This window comes from Sarcophilus harrisii, chromosome 5 (genome assembly GCF_902635505.1).
Source record: "Sarcophilus harrisii chromosome 5, mSarHar1.11, whole genome shotgun sequence".
Taxonomy (NCBI): Eukaryota; Metazoa; Chordata; class Mammalia; order Dasyuromorphia; family Dasyuridae; genus Sarcophilus; species Sarcophilus harrisii.
The window spans coordinates 15,831,665-15,854,036 of NC_045430.1; the positions used below are offsets into that span (position 1 = coordinate 15,831,665).

The 22,372-nt window shown below is 47.5% G+C and overlaps 1 protein-coding gene across 1 annotated transcript; it reads right to left on the reverse strand.

Moving 5' to 3' along the window:
• Positions 1–479: 479 nt before the first annotated feature.
• Positions 480–19,726, reverse strand: RASD2 (RASD family member 2). The gene is made up of 3 exons (XM_031937715.1): positions 19,375–19,726; positions 10,882–11,161; positions 480–5,383 (listed from the first exon to the last, which is right to left on the reverse strand). Exons 2-3 carry the CDS (start codon positions 11,150–11,152, stop codon positions 4,854–4,856), a joined length of 801 nt encoding a protein of 266 aa, XP_031793575.1. The 5' UTR covers positions 11,153–11,161; positions 19,375–19,726; the 3' UTR covers positions 480–4,853.
• Between the last annotated feature and the right edge of the window lie 2,646 nt (positions 19,727–22,372).

Sequence of the window (22,372 nt, forward strand, 5' to 3'; positions counted from 1 at the left end):
CTTTTAGATTCAAAACACCTCTGCAGGTTAGGCAGAGAGGCCTAATGCTGTTCTCTTTCTTTTTTAGAAAATAAAATAGACCTGGAGAAATTAAGTCACTAGTCTCCCCAAACTTAATTTAATAATTAATCAACTGATTCATAATTCACTTATATGATATTTTGAGCTTTATAAGGCACTTTACAAAGATGATCTCATTTGCTTCTCACAGCAACTCAGCAATTATGATTTCCATTTTACAGAAGAGAGAAATGAAGTGATTTGTCTTGATTTATAGAACCAGTATGTGTCTGAGATGGAATTTGAACTTGGGGCTTCCCAAGTTCAAGTTAGCATGGAAATAGACTTGATGTAGCGCTGTTATTTTTTCAGCCACCAAGAAACTCTTTTCTTAACTATTGGAGGATTCTCCTTCCAAACGATGCAACTGGACTTCTGCCCCAAACCCACGTTGCTTCTTATTTCAGAGACAAAGAAGATGGTCTTGCAGTTCAATATTTATTGAGCTCCTCACAGTAGGGCTAGACGCTATACAGAGCACACAGATAGACTGGCTCCCTGCCCTCAGAGGGCTGACAGTCTAAGTGGTGGTACACCCAGGCCGTGACATATCACACTGTATTATATCGCACATACGACAGAGAACTAGCTCAGTGTCCCCTCTGGCCGCCACCGACATCGGGAGCCGAAAGCCAAAAGCTCGATGGGATCCCAACGTCTGGTCTGCTTGAGATTGTCACAATGGGAGAGCTAGAGAAAAGAGCATCACCAGCAGGATGTGGGAAGGTCATGAGGAAGAAGAGTGGGACAAAGAAAAAGCACGGGTTCCGAGGTCAGAGGAGCAACCTTCTAATGCTCTATGGTCTTAAACGAACCTCTTCATTTCCCTGGGCCTCAGTTTCCCCATTTGTAAAAAGGGGTGAAGATGCCCTCTGAGGTCCCCTCCAATTCTCAGGCTATTGGCGATTAAGACCCAGCCTGAGAAAAATCCTTAGTATTAAGAATATTAACAAGAGTTATAAATATTAAAAATATTCTCAATACTGATGAATAATATTAATAACAATTAAGAGCATCCTTAATCATTAACAACATTCAAATACATTAAGAATATCCTGGATAATATTACTTTAAACAATATTAATATTCTCAATAGTGTTATTTTTATCATTAACAATATCTTCCCAGCTTCCCTGACCTGTACTGTGTTTGAGACCCAGATGAGAAGTCTGGTCTGGGGAGGAGAGGAAATACAAGGCAAGGGAGAGGTTTATAAATAAGTCAGCTTTAATTATCCACAGTATATATTTACATTGGGGGAGATGGAGAGGTGGGGGAAGGGAGGCAGTTAGAAAGCCCCAGGGGCCTCCTTGGGGCAAAGTGGGCGGTGGGCTGGGGGGCAAACAGGGGCACTTTTTGTATCGTACCCCAGAGACAGGACAGCGTGGTGGGCAGAGCCAGACCTATGGTGAAGATCCCCAAATGCAGGTCCAGTTTCTCCTGGTTATGTATGAGAATGTACATCTTGACCTCTGTGAGCCTCCATTTCCTCATGTGTAAAATGGGAATATAACACTCACACTGGTATCTGTGAATTTTTTCTGAGGAAATAGATGTGCCCAGCTGACACGGCTATGGACACGGCCGTTATTGTTGTTGTTGTTGTAATTGCTTAGAAATCTGTACTCCAGGGGAGCCGGCATTTATTCTGTGACAGTGAAGTCTCCAAAAGACCCTCACGCGGGGACATCGAGACTAGGTTGGCGCTGCTCCCTCGGGATCGTAGGAAGAGCTCCCTGGCTCTGAGTCAGATCTGGGCTCACTGCCTGCCTCCTGTGTGATCCCGGTGCTCACCCCCATCGGCTCTCCCTTGGGATAATGAGGTGCAGTGAGAGACCCCTTGGCTCAGCTGATAACTCGATAATCAGCCCCCAGTCCTGTTACTGGATGGGCATGTGCCCCTGCCAGCCAGGACTGCATGAAAAAAAGGAGGCTGGGGGGAAGAGTGGGAATGTCCCCGGCCTTAGTCCCTCGGATCCAAATGGGTGAAAGCCCAATGGAGAGGGCATTTGTGTCTCAGCGAACTCACCTGCCTGAATCAGGGAGATGCCCAGGGGCAGGAGATGCCCAAGAGTCGGAGACACCCAGGGGCAGTGCCCAAGAGCAGAAGATGCCCAGGGGTAGCACCCAGGGGCAGTGCCCAGGGACAGGAGAAGAGATCCCCAACATGAGCAAAATATACATAGGATTGGGGCTGAAGTGTGCATGTGTCTCTCCACTTGAATCTGTGCTTACACCATATACAGACAACTCGAATGTGAAGGGGGGAACCTTAAGCTTGGGAAAGACTTCCAATTTGGAGTCAAAAGATCTGGTTTCACTACTTCTTATCTTTGTGACTTTGGTCAAACCACTGTACCTCAGTTTCCTTAGCTGTAAAATGGGACTAATATAAAATGTACTCTCTAAGGTCCTTTCTAACTTGAAATTCTATGAACCTGAGCGCTTTGGATTCAGGAGAGTTTCACATCCTATAACTAATGCTTGTAAATAGGGGAAACTTCTCTGGGGCTCAGTTTCCTCATCTGTAAAATGGATTAGCTCTAAGTCTACAGTCCTCTTAGGACATGATGCAGGTTCTTGAGCCGAAAAGCTTGTGGCCAGAAGACCCGGGTTCAAATCTCCGCTCTGCAATTTACTGGCTTTGTGCACCTGGGTAGGCAGGTGGGTGGGCAAAGGGGCCAGAGCTGGCTGAAAGCACAAGGTGGGATGCTGGGTCAGTCATTCCCTCCCACCCCACAGTCCTCTGGTCTTAGCCAGAAAGCAGAGGGAAATGGAAAGAACGTTGTATTTGAATCGTAAGAGCACAGATTTAAAGATCCCTCTAGTTCAATTCCCTCATTTTACATTTGGGGAAACTGAGTCTCAGAGCAGTTAAATTAATCCTCCATGCCCATGTAAGTTTCAAACTAGGATTTGAAACCAAGTCCTGTGATTCCAAATCCAGTCCCTTTTCCTCTGAAATCAGAGGACTTGAGCTAGAATCTTGATTCTCTTTGCTGGGAGTCAGGACACTTGGGTTCAAATCTCAGCTGCCACATGAATCTCTGTTTTCTCATCTATAAGATGAAGTTTTTGTTTAATGCTTGCACAGTCTTCCTGAGTCATCAGCAGGAAAGTGCTTTGTAAACCTTAAAATGCAGGAGAAAGAAGGATTTTGTCAGCCTCAGTTTCTCCATCTGTAAATGAAAGGATTGGCTTAGATGATCCCTAAAGTCTCTTCCAACTCCACGGTTCTCTAAATCTGTGATCTCCGGAGCTTCAAATTTAGGAATATAATCAAATTCAATCATAAAGCACCTCCCTTTGCCACAAACTCATGGGTGGATCCTACCCCTTGTGTCCACATGGGCCACTCCCATCGGGATAAGATGGGGGTTCTTGGGATGGTGCTCTGGAAAGAACCCCCGGGATTGTGATCAGAAGATTTCAGTTCAATTCTCCACTTTGCAATATGACCCCAGTCAAGTCAGTTGCCCATTCTAAGTATCGACTTTCTAATCTGGAAAATGGGGGATTCTTACACTTACTTCCCATCCTTTTCCCTCACGAGGAAAACACTTAGCAAACAATAAATCACTATTGGATGGGCAGTTGTTTGTTTTTTTTTAAATCCTAGTTGGAAAGGGCTTTTGAGGGCATCCAGACTCATCTCATCATTTTACAAATGAGGAAACTGAGGTATACAGAGTAAACATGACTACTAGCCCTAGGTCATAATGATCAATAAGTGGGAAAGCTGGAATCCAGCTGAGATTTCCCTGCCTCCAAATCCCCTGACTTTTCCATGGAACCTCTCTTGGGAATCTTTACAAATCTGTGTCTAAAAAGGAAAGGAACCCCTTTTATGAATCAGGTAAGTTAGCAGAGAAAGACTGTCCAAGACCACCGCCACTGGGAAGAGAAGTTAGGATGAGCTGCTTCTGCAAGGACCTGGGGGAGGGGCCCGGTTTGTGGAAGGGGCAGGTGGTTTGTGGGGCTGTTGGGGAGGGCGTCCCCTGCTCCCCAAGGGAACAGGTGGCAGATGGCCTGGCTAAGGATGGTGGTCCAGTTCGATGATGTGGGAGTCCATTTCTATCCTCATCCAAGGGGCAACAGCCACAGGAATAAGGACAAATGATTAAAAACAAGAAGCTTCAGAAGATAAATGTTCTTGGTACATCAAACACACTTCATAGCAAACACACAAACATGACTACTTTGGTTGGGGGGTGGGGAAGGGGGATCATCAGGAGAGAAAAAAATCAACAGCAGAAAATAAGATCACAAATTTGTGGGGAGGGGTCACCTCTCTCCTGCGGAGAGCACCCCTCCTCAAAGCTGAGGACTTCGACCTCGACAGCCCAAACGTCCCCAGACCCAGAGAGAAATCCAGTTCAGAGGCTCAGTTGGATTGAGTTCTGGAGAAAGGCCCGTGGGAATTGTGTGTGACAAGGTAGCCTCCTGTAGGAGCGGAGAGTGAGCATCCACCTCTTCCCAGCTGAGATCTCTCCTGTTTCCTCCTTGCCAGAGAGACCCTCTTCTGCCAGGTGAAGGGAGTCGGAGATCCCAGGAAGAAAAAAAGGAGAATCGGAGGGGGAGGGGAGGCGACAGAGAAGACCCAGAAATATTTACAGAGCCCAGGGGGCTGCTGCCCTTGTGGCCAGTGCAGTTGGGTTCCCAACTGCAAGGGGAGAGAGGGCAGTCTGGCTGCCCACTCCCCTCACTTCCTCCTGGCACGGCTGGGGGCATCCTCCAGAGCCATCTCCCTTAAGGCACTGCTTGGGTGGGCTGCCCTCCTGACACCTCTCTTCCTACTGAATGGTGCATTTCTCCCTCTCCCGGGCTTGGCCCTCCCGCAAGACTTTGGACTTGATGTATTTGAGGTCGCTGTTGACGCTGGGCCGGCGGGCGAACGGGGAGATCATCCCGTAGGCATCCATCTCCTTCACCCGGCGCATGCAGAAGGGTTTCTGGTGGAAGGCGTCTCCGTACTGGACCGAGATTTTGCGGTGCAAGGCGGGGCTCATCTCGTGAGGGAGCTTGGCCATGCTGAAGAGCACGTAGAACATCTCATCCACATTGGTGTTCTTTTTGGCCGACACCTCGAAATAGGCACAGTTCTCATCCCCTGAGACGAGCAGCTCCGCCTCGGTGGTGGGCACCTGGCGGTAGAGCTCGCCGTGATCGTTCTTGTTGCCGCAGATCACCATGGGCAGGTCGGCCGTCTCCTTGGTCTTGTTCTTTAGGCAGGATTTGACTTCGAGGATCTGCTTCTGGAGACGTTTGACTTCGTCAAAGGACTCTCGGTTATCCAGACTGAACACCAGGATGAAGACGTCTCCTGCGGGAGAGAGCAGAGAGGAAGGCTGGTCTAAGTGGACGGTAGGATCCTGGGAAAAGGCACCGGATCTATTTTTGAACACTGTCTCCACCCATTTTTTGGATGTGTGGTATGAAACAAGGTGCTTACTTTTCTGATTTAGCTTGTGGTGGATAGGGCACTCGGAAGGAAGAAAGGAAGGGATAGAGGGTGCAAAGGATGGAGGGAGAGAAGGAGGAAGGCAGGAAGGCAGGAAGGCAGGAAGGCTGAAAGGAAGGAAGGGAGGTTTGGAGGGAAGGAGGAAGGAAGAAAAGGAGGGAGAAGGGATGAAAGAAAAGAGAAAAAGAAAGGAAGGAAGGAGGAAGGAAGGAAGGAAGAGAGAAAAAGAAAGGAAGGGAAAGAGGGAGGAAGAGATGAAGAAAAGAGAGGAAAAAAGGAAGAAAAGGAAGGGAGGGAGGAAGGAGGGAGAAAGAAAGAAAAAAGGAAAGAAAGAAGGAAGAAAAGGAAGGAAGGAAGGAAGGAGGAAGGGAGAAAGAAAGGAAAAGAAAAGAAGGAAGGTAGGAAAGAAGGAAGGAGGGAAGGAAGGAAGGAAGGAGGGAAAAGGGAAGGAAGGGAGAAAAGAGGGGAGAAAGGAAATAAGCATTGATTAAGTATCTACTATGTGCCAGGCTGTACTAAGTACCTTACAAATATTATCTGATTTGACCTTCATGACAACCATAGGAGGTACAGACTACTCTAATCCTCATTTTACAATTGAGGAAAATGAGGCAGTCAGAGATTAAAAAGCTCACTCAGGATCACACAGTTAGTAAATTTCTAAGTTGGGATTTTCATTTGGGTCTTCTTGACTCCAGCCTCAGACACTTCCTAGTTTGTGATCCTGGAGGAGTCTCCTGCCGGTCTCAGCTTCCTCATCTGTAAAACGGGGATCTGTGTTTGAACATTCAGCTTCCTCATCTGTCCACCTTTCCCTCGGGGACATTTACAAGAAAACCCAATGGGTTTACTCGGAAAATGAGCAAGTTGCCCAATGACCTCTAAGCTTCCTTCCTGCTCTCTCTGATGTTATAGGTGAGTCTCACTGTTCTCATCCATAAAATGGGGATAATAAAACTTTCACCGCCTTGCTCACAAGATTGTTAAGGAAGAAAGTGCTATAAAAAGCAATTGTTATTGTTAATAATTCCCCGGTTTTACTGTGGTTACCATGGCTTTTTCTCAGAGGAGCTGTGGGCAATGTCAGCCTGGCAGTATTTTCCACTCGGGCTGCCAGGCCGTGTCCTATTGTGATAATTCCACACCCCCGAGGATGCTACCGCCTCTCACCACATTCTGGCCTTCCAAAATGGAGCCCTGCCTCGCAGCTGGGGAGAACAATGCTATTGAATTGATTTCTTTTTAGCGTTTCCTGCAAACCAATGGCACGCTGGATGTGGTGCTGAATGCAGAATTGCTTTAGACACACTTTGGCTCCCCAGTCCTTCCCTTTTCTCTCTCTCCAGCTGTTGTTCTGCAACTGTTTTCCCTAACAGAGAATCGTGGGCTCAGAGAAAAATCAGAGGGGGAAGGCTCCTTCAAGGCCATTGCATTTTACAGATGAGGAAACTGAGGCAAACGGGATTAAGTGACTTGCCTCTGGTCACTTGTCAAGTAGCTGAAGATGTATTTGAACTCAAGTCCTCCTGTCTCCAGGATCAGGGTTCTACCCACTGCACCACCCGGCTGTCCCCTGCCCTGAAATAATTTCAGGGTTTTCTTTGTTCCCAAGCTTGTCCCTAAGGGAAGTGGAAGGAATCATAAAGAACAGATCATGCAAGATAAATCTCATTTTCTTTAGTAACAGGGTCACTAAGTGGTTAGATCAGGGCTCTGTTTAAGTTTTGTTTAAATTGGAGCAAAATATTTGACTCTTCTTCTGGAAAGATGGAGAGATGAAAGAAAGAGAGCTGGATTTGCGGTTAGGACACCTAGGTTCAAATTCCTGCTTAGCTGTGTGCCTTTGGGCCCCCATGCAGGCTTTGAGTTTCCTCCTCTATAAATGATGGAGTTGAGCTACACAGATTTTGAGATCCTGTCTAGCTCCCATTTTGAGATTTTATAATCCCAAGATATCTTGCCTCAGTTTCCCTATCTGTAAAATGACAAGGTTAGACTATCTGGCCTCTGAGGGCTCTTTCAGTTAATTGTAAATCTATGATGCCATAGGGTCCAGTCTAGTAGTACCCACAGTGCGTTCTGAGACCCTTTCAGAGGATCTGCAAGAACAAAACTCATTTTGTATTAATAAAATTAGGGAAGCTAGGTGGTACAGTGGATAGTGTCAGACCTGGAATCAGGAAGATTCATTTTTCTTAGTTCAAATCTAACCTCAGATACTTCTTGGCTGTGTGACTCTGGGCAAGCGACTTAACCCTATTTACCTCAGTTTCCTCATCTGTAAAATGAGCTGAGAAAGAATGAGCAAACCACTTCAGAATCTTTGCCAAGAAAATCCCAAACAGGGTCATAAAAAGTTGGACATGAATGAAATGACTCAACAACAAAAATGTTTTAATTTCTAATGTGGCAAATGTTGGTAGATATGACCCACTTAGACAAAAGCTCTTTGAGGTGAGTCGTTAAGTTATTGAAAGGGGTCTTTGGTAATTTTTAAGAGTATAAAGGGATCATGAGACCACACAGTTTGAGAACCGCTAGTACAATTAGCTGGATCTGGAACAGGTTGAATGGCTAGCCTCCAAGAATCCGTGTATGGCTATATTTCATCTCAGAAGGAGGTCTCCAGTGAAATGTCCCGGGGATCTATTCTTGGCCCCATCTGATTTAAGATTTGTGTCAGTGACTCGAGCCCTTCTGCTTTTCAAAGGACACAAAGCTGGAAGGAAAAGTTTGCACCTGGATGACAAGTTCGAGATCCCCCCCAGATCTAGCTTGATCATTGGGCTAAAATACAATAGGGATTAATGTAAAGTATATCTCTTGGGGTCCAAAAAATCAATTTCATGGAAACAAACTATGAGAAGCATGAAAGGACAGAATTCTTTCACAAAAAGATTTGGGAGTTTTAGGGGATTGAACAGTAGAAAACACCAGTCACATTATGAGAAACATAATGCCCAGGGGCTAGGAAAGTTTAAGTTTTCATTCTCTATCCCAGTGAGCAAAAGGCACCAGAATTTAAGAAAAAAAGAAAGAAATAGTTAATAATGAATAAATAGTTAATAATAATATACTCCAATGTATAATAAGTAGGGCTCGAACATAGGGTCACTATGTGCTAATTCTTTTTAATTTGATCTTTACAACAAGCCTGAGTAGTAGCTGCTATTATTAACCCCATTTTACAGGTGAGGAAATTAAGGTAAACAGATTATGGAGGTAGTCAATGCCTGCTTCTTGACGCCAGACCTAGCCCTTAGCTGTCTCTAATAAGGACAATGAAAACTGTCACAAGGAGAGTCAGCAGAGTGAAAGATCTCAAGATCTTTCTATAGTGGATAGAGCACCAGCCCTGGATTCAGAAAAAAAAGATTCAAATTTGACCTCAGACATTTGAACTAGCTGAGTGATAGATCCTGGGCAAATCACTTAACCACAAGTGCCTTCCAAAAAAAAAAAAAAAGGTTGTCTGATGGAAGAGGCAGTCAGACACCAGGGGCAATAAAGGGAGCCTCTTTTTGGCTCTTTTTGGGAGCCCTCCTTTCTGCCCGAGTCTCCACTCAGGGCAGAGAAGGCAAAGCCTTCAGAATGAACCCCTGGATTCACCATATCTTGGAGGAAGGGAGGACTTTCTGCCTTTTCTCCCATTTCCTCTCATTCCCCCACTCCAAATCCCATCACTCTGCCCAAATGCTCAGCCTGTTTTCCCTTTGCTGAGATATCCCCCATAATACAGTGTGGGCTTCTTCTCAGAATCCTTATCCCCATCAAGGTTCATTCAGATCAGGATGATCCTTCTCAGAGCTTTTTTAGCTCCCAGAATTCAGGGCTGGAGAGAGATTAGAATCAGGGCTCATGCATTTTACACGAGGAGGAAACTGAGGCTGAGAGAAATGGCAGCGACTCATCCCGGGATGATTTCCAGCCTCCTGGCTGAGCCCCAGAGAATTACTGGAAATGATCTGGCTCCTTCCACTCCCCCCACTATGCCCTTCTCCCTGTCCCCCCAACTGCCTGCACTAAGTATAGAAATGCATGTTTCATTTATTCAATTGGATGTATTTGGGTCTTAGCCCCAGATGAGTTGTAGTGTCAGGGAAAGCTCTCCCCCTCCCCCACAACGTCATGCAATATTAATGGGGCATATTCCGCAGGCTGCGTGTGAGCTCCAGTGAGTACCCATCAGTCACTGTGCTCTCCTCTGCATACAGAAACGCTGGCGCTGACTCACTTTGGGGCTGGCACTCGGAGTTGTTTTCCCAACAAATTGGGGTGATAGGTTTGTCCCGAGTGACCTTACTTGGGGCCCTCATAAAGAATCTAGAGACTTGGGGTACACCCCCAGCTCCTACCTGTCCCTTAAGCTTTCTGTACCTCAATAATGGAAATGTTCCCCTTCTGCCTTTGCTACAGCCAAGGTCAAATGAGACATGGACATGAGGAAGCTGAGCCTTTAAATAAAAGCTTCTTGAGGGCAGGGACTGTTTGGTTTTCCTTTTTCTATCTCCAGGGCCAGCCTGGCATATAATTGGTGTTTAATAAATGCTTTAGGACTGATCGATTGACCAGAGTTACCCAAGATAAGTGGGAATGGATGGATTTTGAGCCAAACCATAGGAGGCAGTGCCTTGGCTGACTGTAAGCTCCTTGAAGGCAGGAAATGTTTGCCTTTTGTCTTTAGATCAATGGTGCCCGCCACAGTGTCCGGCACACAGGAATTGTGTCTCTAATGGATTGATGAAAGGGATTTGTTCCAGAATGGCTGGAGAATTAGGATTCTAAGATTTTTTTTTCATGTGTTTTGCCTCTTTCTGAATTCCCCAGTGCTCAGCAGAATGTTTGGAATATAGCAGGTGCCTAATAAATGCTCGTTCACTGACTGCTTAACATGCTTTCTGTTTTTCTGTCTCTTTCCTTCTGCTTAAACTATCACTGCTTTCCCCATCCAGACCCTACTTAGCCTTAAATATCCAACTCAAGTCCATGACCACCCCAGACAGAAGCAAGAGCACTGTTGGAGGAACAGGGTTCAAATCTTGTCTCCTCTAATTACCAAAAGAGTATCTTTAGACAAATGAATCCCTCTCCCCATGAACCACCTCCCCCATCTTAATTTCTCCATCTGAAAAAAAAAATGGAGCAGGACAAGATGATCTCTGAGGTCTCTTATTTCTTATTCCTTCAAAGCCCGGAGCACCAACATTATATGGATGGCCAAGGAGGATTGTGGTCTTAAGACCAAGATGACTCCTTCATGTTATAGAAGAGTAAACTGAGGCTGAGAGGGAAAGTACTTGGTAGCCCCCCCCTCTGCCCACTGTCTACCACCCTTTGTCTCCTCCCTTCCAGGCCCTCACCTGTGAGGATAGACAGCCTCCTCATGGCTGGGAAGGGGTGGTTGCCTGATGTGTCCAGGATGTCCAGTTGATACATGTCCCCCCGGATGTTGTAAACCTTTCGGTGAAAGTCCTCGATGGTGGGGGTGTACTGGTCTTCAAAGCGGCCATTGAGGAACCGCGAGACGATGGAGCTCTTGCCCACCCTGGAGGCCCCCAAGACCACCATGCGGTAGGAATTCTTGGCGGGCACGCTCAGCGCGCAGTTCCCACTGGACGTCGTCTTCATCATAGCTTGGGGCTGGTGGGGAAAAAAGAGTGTGAAAAGCATGAATGAAAAGGCCTAAATTCTAGAGGGGAGACACTCTTGGTAGCCTCTTCCAGCTCAGTGGTTTACTTATAGTGATTGTTTCATTGAGAAGATTGGTGAGAGAAATCCTATTCAGGTAAGGAATTAACTAGATGATTTCTATGATGCATTCTAGCCCTTTGGTTTTTGTGATTTCTCCTTTTCAGTTCGAATATGCTGTGTTCTAAGGTCCTTCCCAGCTCTGACGCTCTCTGGTCTAAGCTTCTGACACCCCCTGCTCCGAGTCCCTTCCCAGCTCTGACACCCCCTGTTCTAAGCTCCCTCCCAGCTCTGACACCCCCTGTTCTAAGCTCCCTCCCAGCTCTGACACCCCCTGTTCTAAGCTCCCTCCCAGCTCTGACAGCCCCTGTTCTAAGCTCCCTCCCAGCCCTGACATCTCCTGTTCTAAGCCCCCTCCCAGCTGTGACATCCCCTGTTCTAAGCTCCCTCCCAGCTCTGACATTCCATGTTCTAAGGTCCCCTCTAGCTCTAATCTTCTGTCTGGGATCAGGGCATAGAAAAAGCCTAAGAATGAGTTTATTAGACAGAGTCACATAAGGAGGTTTTTAGGGTGACTGCCATCTCTGGACTTTTTCTATTGTTTCTATTTAGACTGGGGTTTGAAGAGGGGAGTTTGGTGGGGAGGAAATAACCTTCTATCTCAATGGGGAGGGTTTAGTCTTTGGTGCAGGGCTTGGGTGTCTTTTTCCTCCTCTTCCTCTGCCTTGCCAAACCCCAAAGAACCCCAGGCTTTGCCCTCCCCTCCCTTAAGCCTCTTTTCTGGGCTAAAACTGGGCTAAGAAGACTCAGGTTTTTCCTCTTGCCATGGAAAATAATGGAGCAGGAAGATCCATATTCATTCCCTGATCAGGAGAGACTAAAGGTAGAGAGGAAGAATAAATTTCCCCAGGGACTATTAAATACTAGAATGGGCACATGAGCTCAGCTGGGAAAACTTTATGCTAGGAGTCTTTAAAAAACAAGCTAAGCATCTGGAGGCATCACAGTGGAGAGAAGGCCTGATTTGAAGTTTAAAAGATCTGAGTACAAATTCAGCCTCAGTTACTGGTATAATCTTGGGGGTCTCTTAACTTCTGTTTACCTCAGTTTCCTCATCTGTAAAATGGAGATAATAATAGTATTTATTATGAGGTTTATTATGAGGATCAAATGAGATAATGTAAAATGTTTTTGCAAACATTAAAGCATCACACAAATGGTAGCTATAATCATCCCCATCCCTGTCAGTACTCATGTGTTCAGAAACAGAAATAAAAAACAGACCTTCCAGGGACTTCTGATTCCCTATTCAGAACAACTCTAGAGCCTAATCCTAACATTCAAGGCCCTCCAGAGTTTACTTTTTCAGACTTATCTCCCATGGTCATAAAGCATTATATAAATGGAAGTTATAATTATCTCCATTTCTATCAATACTTATGAACTCAGATCCAGAAACAGAAAACAAACCTTCGAGGGGCTTCTGATTCCCTACCAGAGCAAGTCTAGACACTTAATCCTGGCATTCAAAATCCTCCTCAGGTTACCTTTGCAGACTTATCTCCCATAGACAAACTGATATTCCTGGAATCGTTCCACAAAACTTGAGCTCCTAACATTCCCTCTTCCTAAAACATTTTGCCTTATTTGCTTCTCCAGCTTCTTTTGCCAGCCCACTTCCATCCCATCCTCCCTCACCTTCAAGTCCTCCCTCGAATTGTCACCTCTTTCAGGAAGCCTTCCTTGATTGCCTTTGTGCCCCCAGTCAGAATCATCTCTCCTGCATTTCTTATACAGTACTTTGGTTCATATACATGTAGATGGAATTTGTTGAGTCCTTCCTTGTCTCCTTGTTAGAAGAAATATTTATTCTTTCTCTCCCACTAGATTATTAGCATAAAATTATAATAATGGCTGGCATTTCTATAGTGCTTGAAGGCCTGCAAAGTGATTTACATACATTATTTCATCTGAGTCTCCCAAAAAACCAGGAATCTTTCATTCATTCATTTGTGTACAGGGGAAGAAAGCCTGGCACTCTTGTCAGAGGGCCATCCTGCCTCAGATGCTTATTACCTGGGTGATGCTAGCGGAGTAACTTCAGCTTTCTCAACCTCAGTTTTCTCCTCTATAAAATGGGAGATAACAATAGCTCCTGTTTCACAGAAGTGTTGACAAGATCAAATGAAAATATATTTGCAAAGTGCTTTTGCAATCTAAAGCACTCTATAAAAGCTGGCAAGTATTATTGTTATTTATTGTAGGTCTTTGATAAATATTCGTCATATTAATAATTCATTCATTGGGATATGTCGAAAAGACCGTTGGGTTTGTAGTCCCAGAAACTGCTCGTGAAGCTTATTAGCTGTGTGATCATTGGCAAGACACACCCTTTGTGGACCTCATCTGTAATATAAGGGGGTTAGCATCAGAGCCTGTGAGGTGCCCTTGAGCACTGCACCTGTGTGTGACTGTCAGATATGGGGCACCTCATGGGTAGAGCACTCTTCCTGATACTAGGAGGTTTATGAAGATGAATCAAGACAAGCTTTACATATTAATACTATATCCATTTTTTAAAAAGGCAATCAGGGCAGGCATCCTGGAGGAGAGGACATGGGAGATAGGATTCAAAGTCAAGGTAGAAATTCAAAGTAGTTGCAATAAAGTCTTTGCCACTCTGCCCTTCCCCCTTTCCCTGAGCTCAGCCTGGCTCAACCAGACCATGGTTTCATTAAATGAACTCCAGACCTCAGACTTCCTTGACCCTCAGGGCAGCAGACAGGTTGGTCCAGTCAAGCAGGTCTGAGGCTGATGCTAATTTTCCTTTGGGCTGGAGGGAGCTGGGAAAATGGACATTTTTGTTGATATAGCCTTGCCCCAGGAATCACAATCTGCTTTCTCTAGGGACCCAAAGTCTCACTTACTGTCTCCCTAAGAAGAGATATTCTATTCTCACCCGACCCCATTCCCGGACACTGGAATTAGGAGTCAAAAGTTGGGGTCCCTTTTCTGCTTTTCTAAGTGGATGACATTGGCTAGTCACCTCCTTCCTTTTAGCCCCAATTTCCTTCTCTGTCAAATTAAGGGGATTGGATTAGATGATTTCATTCTATATACCAAGATGCTGTGACCCTATAAACCCACATCCAAGGAAAACAAACTCAGTGCTTTTCCCACCATACTTTGCCATTCATACTCCATTTGCCATCTTAAGCCTTTGCACAGGTTGGCATGAAATGCTCCCAGCCCGAGTGCTTTCTTGAACACCTCATTCAAGAGATCTTTTGTACTTTCCCCACTTACTAGTTCTTTCTTGACTCGCCCAAAAATATTAGTTTTATTTTATCATTATACAATTCTTTATTTAGTTATCAGCAAATATGTTGTATTCCCTTAAAAGAATATAAGCTTCTGGGAAGTCAGGAAGAGTCTCATTTTTATCTCTAGTAGGGACTAGTAGGTTTTCTGGTTGGTTTATAATTTAACCACTCCCCAGGCTCTATGCCTCCCCTATCTAAGGTGATAAATCTCTATTCAGATTCTTCCTGGAGCTGGAAGAAATCTGCCACTTAGGGCATCTCCATTTAAGGAACAACAAAGATTCACCAATGTTTCAACCTTGGGTCTGAGACTAGGGGGCTAGTGGGTGAATGGAGACAAATGAAGACCTGAGGCAATTAGAGGTGGCTATTTCTCTGGGTAGTATCCCCTGAAAACAATCCCAAACAGCACCCCTACCCTACACGTGCCATCTCTTAATCCTCAGCAAGGATCCAGAATTATGAAAGCACAATAGGCAAGATGATAAAAGAGGAAATGAAGGAGAACTGGTAGAGAGGGAAAGGAGAGAAAAGATAAATGGAAGGGGAAAGAAATAGAAGAGGGAGAGATAAAGGTAAAAGAAAAGAGATGGGAAGGAGCTAGAAAGAATAAAATTTAAGAGAAATAGATAAAGATAGATGATGAAAGGGAGAGAATAAGAAAGGAGAGAGATAAATACAAAGGAGGAAGGTGTGAGAAGAAGCATGTCAATCAGTTAACAATCATTCATTATGAAAGAAGGGGAAAAGATAGAATGACAGATGAGAGAAACAAGGAAGAAGTAAGGAAAGAGACAGGAAGGGAGGGAGGAAGGAAGGAAAGAAGGAAGGAAGGAAGTTCGGATGGGGAGGAAAATAAAATAAAAGAGAAGAGACAAATGAGAGATAAAATGAGAAAGAGAAATAGAAGGGTAAGGGAGTAAGATGAAAGAAACTCAGAAAGTAGAGAAAGAGATAAAGGAAAAGCGGGAAGAAGAGGAGAGGGAGAGGGGAGAAATGGAGAAAGAGACAGAGAGACAGAGAGAAAGGAAAAGAGACAGAGGGATGTGAGAGGGAGAAATGAGAGATAAAGATGAGGGAGCAAGAAAAAGGCAAAGAGAGGAGGAAGAAGGAAACATCTCTTGCTTTAAGGTCCATTTCATTTCTGGTCATTTAAGATGCCTTCCAGCTAAGAGAAAAGAAAGAGCAGGAAAGAGAGGAAGAGAGAGGGGAGACAGGCAGAGAGAGAGAGAGACAGAGAGGGAGAGATAGACAGACACAGGTAGAGAGACAGAAAAAGACTGAAAGACAGAGACAGTGAGGAGAGAGAGCGAAGAGAGACAAATGAGAGGGAGAGGGAGATGAAAGAAAGATAGAATGAAATAGAAAAAGAAAGAACCGGGAGAAAAGGAGAGAGATTAAAGAAAGAAACAGGGAGAAGCAAGAAGATGGGAAGAAGAGAAAGGGAGGGAAGCTACTATGTCTGGGAAATTTCCCACCTCTCCCTCCTATATCTCCTGGGGAGACCCCTATCCTGAAGACTATGAGACCAGCACTGATTAGCATAAGAATGTTGGGGCTCAAGTCCAAGATCAGGACTTGAAACCAATGTCAGGCTCCCAGCTTTTTCTGCTTCTTCATTCTGCTGTCCAGTGGAAAGGTAAGGGAGCGGGGTAGTATGGAGCACTAGCTTCTTTCCTAATTTCTCTCAAGAGAATGATAGACACTCTCCCCCCCAACACAAACACAAATACCCACACACCCACACAATTGCTAGAGTCATTTAGAAACAGGTCCAGACTAGATGAAAACAATCTTAGCATCCTATGGGGAGAATGACTCGGTGAGGCTCCTGAGCTGCAGGAGAGTGACCGTCATCTCTCATCCCTCATCTCTCATCAAAGGCAGCTTCTAAGAACCTGCTTCAATCAGCTCTCAGTAATCTACAACTGGTTTTTCAGAGGAATCAATAACTCACTCAACAAATCCCTCCCATGCGTCCAGCAAGGTTCTAGGCAGAGGGGATAGAAAGACAGGAATGGAATGGTTCCTGTGCATTTTGAGGGATTGGCAACCAGTCTACCTTCAAATCCAGTTGCCAGGTTCCCTCTGTGGGCCTCAGTTTCCTCATCTATCAAAAGAAGGCTTGGAGATTTCAAAAGTCTCTTCCAACACTAAATCCTGGGATTAACTGTGGTCCCTTTTTCCTGAGCAGTCTGCCTGGATTCCAGACCATGAGAATATTAAAGTTCAACAAAATCACAGATTTGGGTCTGACCTTTTAATGATCTAAAATGTGACCAAGCAAAGAAATAAGCATTGCTAATGTGTAACCAGGGTAAGGTTAGCAGGAGGCTGGGAAGTCAGAGGTTCTGGGTTCAAGTCCCTATGAAGCTTACCACCTAGGTGACTTGAGACAAGTGTCTGATAACCTCTCTAGGCCTCAGTTTCCTCATCTGTAAAATGGAAGGATAGGACACAATGGCCTCCGAGGTCTCTTCCATCTCAATGATTTCTGATTCCAGAATCAAATAGAAATGTCTTGAGGATTATTCTTGGAACCTTGGGTCTTTTCTATTAGTCCAAGATCATCCATGGGTGAAAATGACCCCCAGTTCTTGGGAAAGTGGTCTCCTCAGACACCCCCTACCCTGGATGGTTCCCTGGTAGAGAACTGAGGTGACTTTTGCCATCCAGCATCATTGAAATAGACACTCTATTATTATATTACTTTGGAACCTTCCTTGGGCTGTCTGCACTGGGCAGACAAGCTTGCCCGGTGCAGACAGTCCCATGGAGCTTCATTGTGACATTTCTTCCATAACACACAGCTGGGATGGCACCTGCTACCATGATGCTTCATGAGAAGATATTTTTCTAGAAGGGGCAGTATGACATCCTTGAGTCTGATGTCTAAATTAGCAGGCTTGGGAGCATTGCCTTGATTGGCCATTTTGAACCGTTCCTCCTGTCTCTTCCTGTCTCTTCCTCTTTATCTGTTTATCTTAAAGTTCCCTTGATCACTCCTTTTTCACAGAATTATAGGATCACAGACTTAAAGCAGAATTTCAAAAGCCATTGGCATGTCATTTGACAGATCAGGAAACTGAGGCTCAGAGAAGAAAAGAGGTGTAGGATCACAAAACTGGAAGATTGTCTAGCCTGGCCATTTTATTTTACAGAGGGGGAAAATGGAAACCTGGAAAGGAAACCTCTGACACATAATGGGAGGCCTGAGTTTCAAAACCAGGATATCTGATTTCAAATTCAGCCCTATTCTATTTTCCCTACTGTATCTCTGTATTGCTATGAAATCTTGGGGGAAAATCATAACCCTTTTTAAATAATTCATAAGATTCAAGCTCAAACTCCAATACTGTTCATAAAATGATCTTGAGCAAATCACTACAATATTCTGTGCCTCAGTTTCCTTCTCGGAAGGAAGGCCTCGGAAAATGGCCTCTGAGGTCTCTTCAGAGACCTAAATCTCTCATCCCATGAACCTCTGATCCACCCAGAAACCCTTCTGCTTGAAACCTTAGTTTCTGTTCCAACTGAAGTGAACCTTCTCTACCGTTGCTGCTGTATATACCCCTGGCAGGATGAGAGAGGCAGCATGGGCCAGTGAAATGAGCAAAGGACTTAAAGTTAGTCAAACCTAGGTTTAAATTCCTGCTCTGACATATACCAGCCCTTCAGTCCTGAGAAAGTCATTTCCTTTTTTCTGGGCCTCAGTTTCCCCATCTGTTAAATAAGGATAATAACCCTCTCCCCCTCGCCACACACACCTCATATGGTTGTGAGGAAAGAGCCTTGCAGACCTTAAAGGGGGATGATAGGAAGGAGAGTCTTTGTTAAACTAAAGGCTATTGAAACCTCTATCTATATAGGGCAAACTGGCTCAGATTCAAAGAGCCCAATAAGAATTTTCTCCCAGAGCCAAGCCCAGTCCACTCCAGGGGCCCCACACAGCTTCTGGAGAAAGACAGGAATATAGATCTAGAGTTACATGGAACCCCAGAGTTTATAACGTACAGCCCCCCCCATTTTACAGAGGAGGAAACTGAGTCTCCTTCCTCTCCTTGATGGTCCTTACAATGTGAAAAGGCAAGAAAAAAAAGGCAAAAAACCCCAAGAAAAATCGAGAGAGAGAAAGCGAGCGAGCAAGCGAGAGACAGACAGACAGAGAGAGAGAGAGAGAGAGAGAGAGAGAGAGAGAGAGAGAGAGAGAGAATAGAGAGACAGAAAGAGAGAGAGAGAGAGACAGAGAGACAGAGGAAGAGAGAGAGAGAAAAAAGAGAGAGACAGAGAGAGAGAGACAAAAAAGAGAGACAGAGAGACAGAGAGAGAGACAGACAAAAAAGAGAAAGAAAGAGAGAGAGAAACAGAGACACATACAGAGAGAGAGAGAGAGAGAGAGAGAGAGAGAGAGAGAGAGAGAGAGAGAGAGAGAGAAGCGCATTTGCATTCAGAAATGTCTCCTTTGGAGGTAAAAATTCCCTGCGAAGGTTCTGAGTCTGACATTTGCAATAAAACCTCGGACAGGACAGAAACCCTTGGGGATTGATTCGGTTCTCTCCCCCCACCTCCGACCTCCCCCCACTAATTTTGGTTCTCAGAAGGAGAGACAGTGTATTGGGAAGGGCTCTGGAGAAGACTGGGCTCAGCGCTGTCAGATTCTCCCGCAGATACGAGCTGTGCAAATCCAACGGCCCTAGACCGTTTGTTTCCTCATCTGCAGACTAGGGGAGGGGTGCGATCGGAGATCTCTAAGCTCTCTTTCAACTCAGAGTTTAGGATGCTACGTCCTTAGGGGAGACGGCCCTTTCCGACCTTGCACTGGGGGGTCTCCCTGTCTCTTACCTGGGTGTGGAGGGGGCAGTCCCGACCCCCTGATGCAGCGACAGTGGTTTGTCCTGAAACCCGTGGGAGGCTGCGGGGCGGCCGGCGACCGATCGGATGCTCTCGCCCGGGTCGCGAGTCACTGGCCCCGGGGTCTCTCGGCTGCTGGGCGAGCCTGGATCGACGGAGACGGGTGCGAAGGCTCCGGAGCCCTGAGCCCCATGGGGCGCGCTCCGAGGGCGCTGCTGGCCTCTGAGAAGCCTCCCCAAGTCGGCTTCTTCCTCGAACAAGCAGAGCGAATAAAGCCGGCAGCCGGGGACTGGCAGGTGGGGTGGGGAGGGGGGGCGGAGGTGGGGGTGTGTCTGCCCTGGCTGATCTCTAGTCTAACCGCGAGGGGGGGGGGGGGCGGAGAACAGCGTGTGCTCACCCAAGGCAGGTGTCAGGGGTTATAAAACGCCGGGAGCTGACACAGACGCCCTGGTAAACAGTTTCCCTCCCAGCTCCCTCAGTTCTTCCCGTTTCGTACGGACGGATCTACGGGGCCAGTTTCTGCACCCCCTCTTCTCGGAAGGGTCCCCCCTTCCTCCCTTCTGCCCGGGGGAAAGGGAAGCTATGGTCCTCTGCGCTCCCCGTCGGGGCTGACCGGTTCGGGACCCAGAAACCCCGCGGCGGCCCCGGGAGGGCTCCTTCCTCCGGCCCCCGGCTGGTCTCGGGCACTGCCCGAAGCGCTGGGCAGCTGGGAGGACCGGCCGCCCGGGAGCAGACGTCGGGACCCCCGGGGGGCGGGAGAGGCCGTCCCAGAGGCTCTGCGGGGATGGGGGAGGAGAGGAGGCCCCTCGGGGGCTGCCCCGCTCAAAGTTCTCCCGGCCTGGGTCTCAGGCCGCTGCTCCTTCTCCCCCCGGCTCTTTCTGGCCCTTCCTCCCGGCCCCCGAGTCACCGCGGGAACTTTGCCGGGCTCTGTCCCGCTAACTCTCCTCCCGGGGCGGCGGACGCGGCTGTCGGGGGTCCGGTGGGGGGGACGCGCCTTTAAAGTCTCTGCTGCAGGAAGGGCCCGCGCCGCCGCCCGGCCCGTGCGATCCCAGCCCGTCTGTGCGTCCGCCCCGCGGAGCTTCCCCAAGCTCTCCGCCCGCTGGCCCAGCTCTGGCTGTAGCCGCTGCTCCGGGCACTGCGGTCTCTATAGCCGGCTGGCCCTCCTCCCCTCCCCCGAGCCAGCGCCACACCCCCTAGCACTGGCCTCCTCCAATCAGCGGCCGGGGCCGGAGCTCGGCCCCGCCCCCTCCCCTCCCTCCCCTCAGGCACGCCCCCGGCCGCCTGGCCCGCCGCAGTAAGCGTGGTCCTCGTGTCCCGGCGTGTGGCGGGGGCTGGCGAGGGGGAGGGGGGGTCTGTGACACGGGCGGCTCCGCGGCCCCTCAGCGCAGGCACCGTGACTGGGGCTCGCCGAGGCTGCCGTGCCCGGGCCCGCACAGGTGAGGATGGGGGGGCGGGCGAGCGCACACGCAGGATGGAGCCGGCGCGGGCATCACCTGTTCCCGGAGAGTGTCGGGAGCATCCTCGGGGGCCAGACCCAGCAGTCGCGGCGGAGCCACTGCCCCCGCCCCAGCTGCGGAGGAAGATCCACCGGCCCTGTGGGAAACGCCCCCCCCCCAATAAAAAATTAATAAAAGTCTCCCACTGTCTTCCGAGAAACGGGCGGCCTCTGCCTTCCTCCTCTTCCTCCTCCTCCTGGCTCACACTCCGGTCTCGGATATCCGAGCCCGCCACGCGGAGCACATGGCAAGGAACGTGCCTCCTGCGAAGGGGCTCCGGGTCACCTTGGCCAGCCCTTCCCAGGCTTCAGCTTGGAGAGGATGGGGAGGCAGCCCGAGCCGGCCGGTCACCCTTTCTCCCATCCCCACCCCCGCTCCCCTTGTTCAGAGAGACGCACATTTAGAGCTGCAGAGAAACTTTAGTCCAGCCCTTCCTTTTAGAGCTGGGAAGGACCTTGGAAGCCATCCGGTCCAACCCCTTATTTTACAGAAGAGGAAACTGAGGAAGGAACTTGCCTAATAAGTAAAAAGTGGCAAATCTCGGATTCGAATCCACATCTAAATCCACAGGGCATCCTGCTGCCTGCCTGGATTCTGTGCTCCTGCTTCCTCACCCCGAGAATCTTCAGCTATAAAGAAAAAAAATGCTCGATTATCCACAGAGAAACCTGAGTTCGAGGTTTGTCTTTGCTAGGAACTATGTGACTTTGAGTAAGGTTTTTAGTCTCCTTCCTGGGCCTCTGTTTCCCCACTTGGGAATGGGCACCGGGAGAAAATATCTCACCCATCTTGAAAGTGAAAAAAGAAATCTGAAAAGTCATGTCTAGTGTTGCTGCCCCTTCTTCCCTGGGTCCCTGTGGGGGGGCTTTCTTTTGGGAGACAGGGGATAGATCAAAATGGGAGGAGCCCACAACGTGGAGACAGCTGGATTTGAATCCCAGCCTTCTAGTTCTGTGGACACGGGAAAGTTCCTCCTTCATCTTCTAGAATGGTCCATTTTAGCTTCAAATCCCTTGGGTTGTTGCCCTTATCCAAGACTAGTGGCCAATGTCTTCTCAGAGTTGGGCTCGAGAGACGCGTGAGGTAAGTTGAGGCAGCAGGATACAGTGAGATGGAGACTCGAATCCAAGTTGTTCAGGCATTTTTCAGTTGTGTTCAACTCATTGTGACCCAAGTCACTGAATCTTGCTCTCAGATTCCCCAACTATTAAATGGGAGTATTGGGTGGGAGGATTCTTGTATTCTTTCCAGCTCTGGATCCATGAACATAGATCCTTCCTCCAAGGAGATTGGGAGAATCAAGTCAGGTCCACAAGCATTTACAGAGCTATTACCTTCCCCTCCCAGGAGAGAGTAGGGAGTTCAACGGGATCTGATTGCGCTCAAGACTTAGTCAGAACCTTGTCCAGCTGGAAAGGAGGGTTCCTGCTGGGACCTCATTTTGGGGGAAAGGAGAGTGACAGAGAGAGAACTGACTTGGTGAAAGCAATCAG

What these genes read in the sequence shown, in the direction of transcription:
- RASD2 (XM_031937715.1), bottom strand. Translation starts at nt 11,152, where the DNA reads ATGATGAAGACGACGTCCAGTGGGAACTGCGCGCTGAGCGTGCCCGCC. An exon ending in GAGGCTGTCTATCCTCACAG is followed by an intron (nt 5,384 to 10,881) that starts GTGAGGGCCTGG and finishes TCTCTCCCGCAG; the next exon opens with GAGACGTCTTCATCCTGGTG.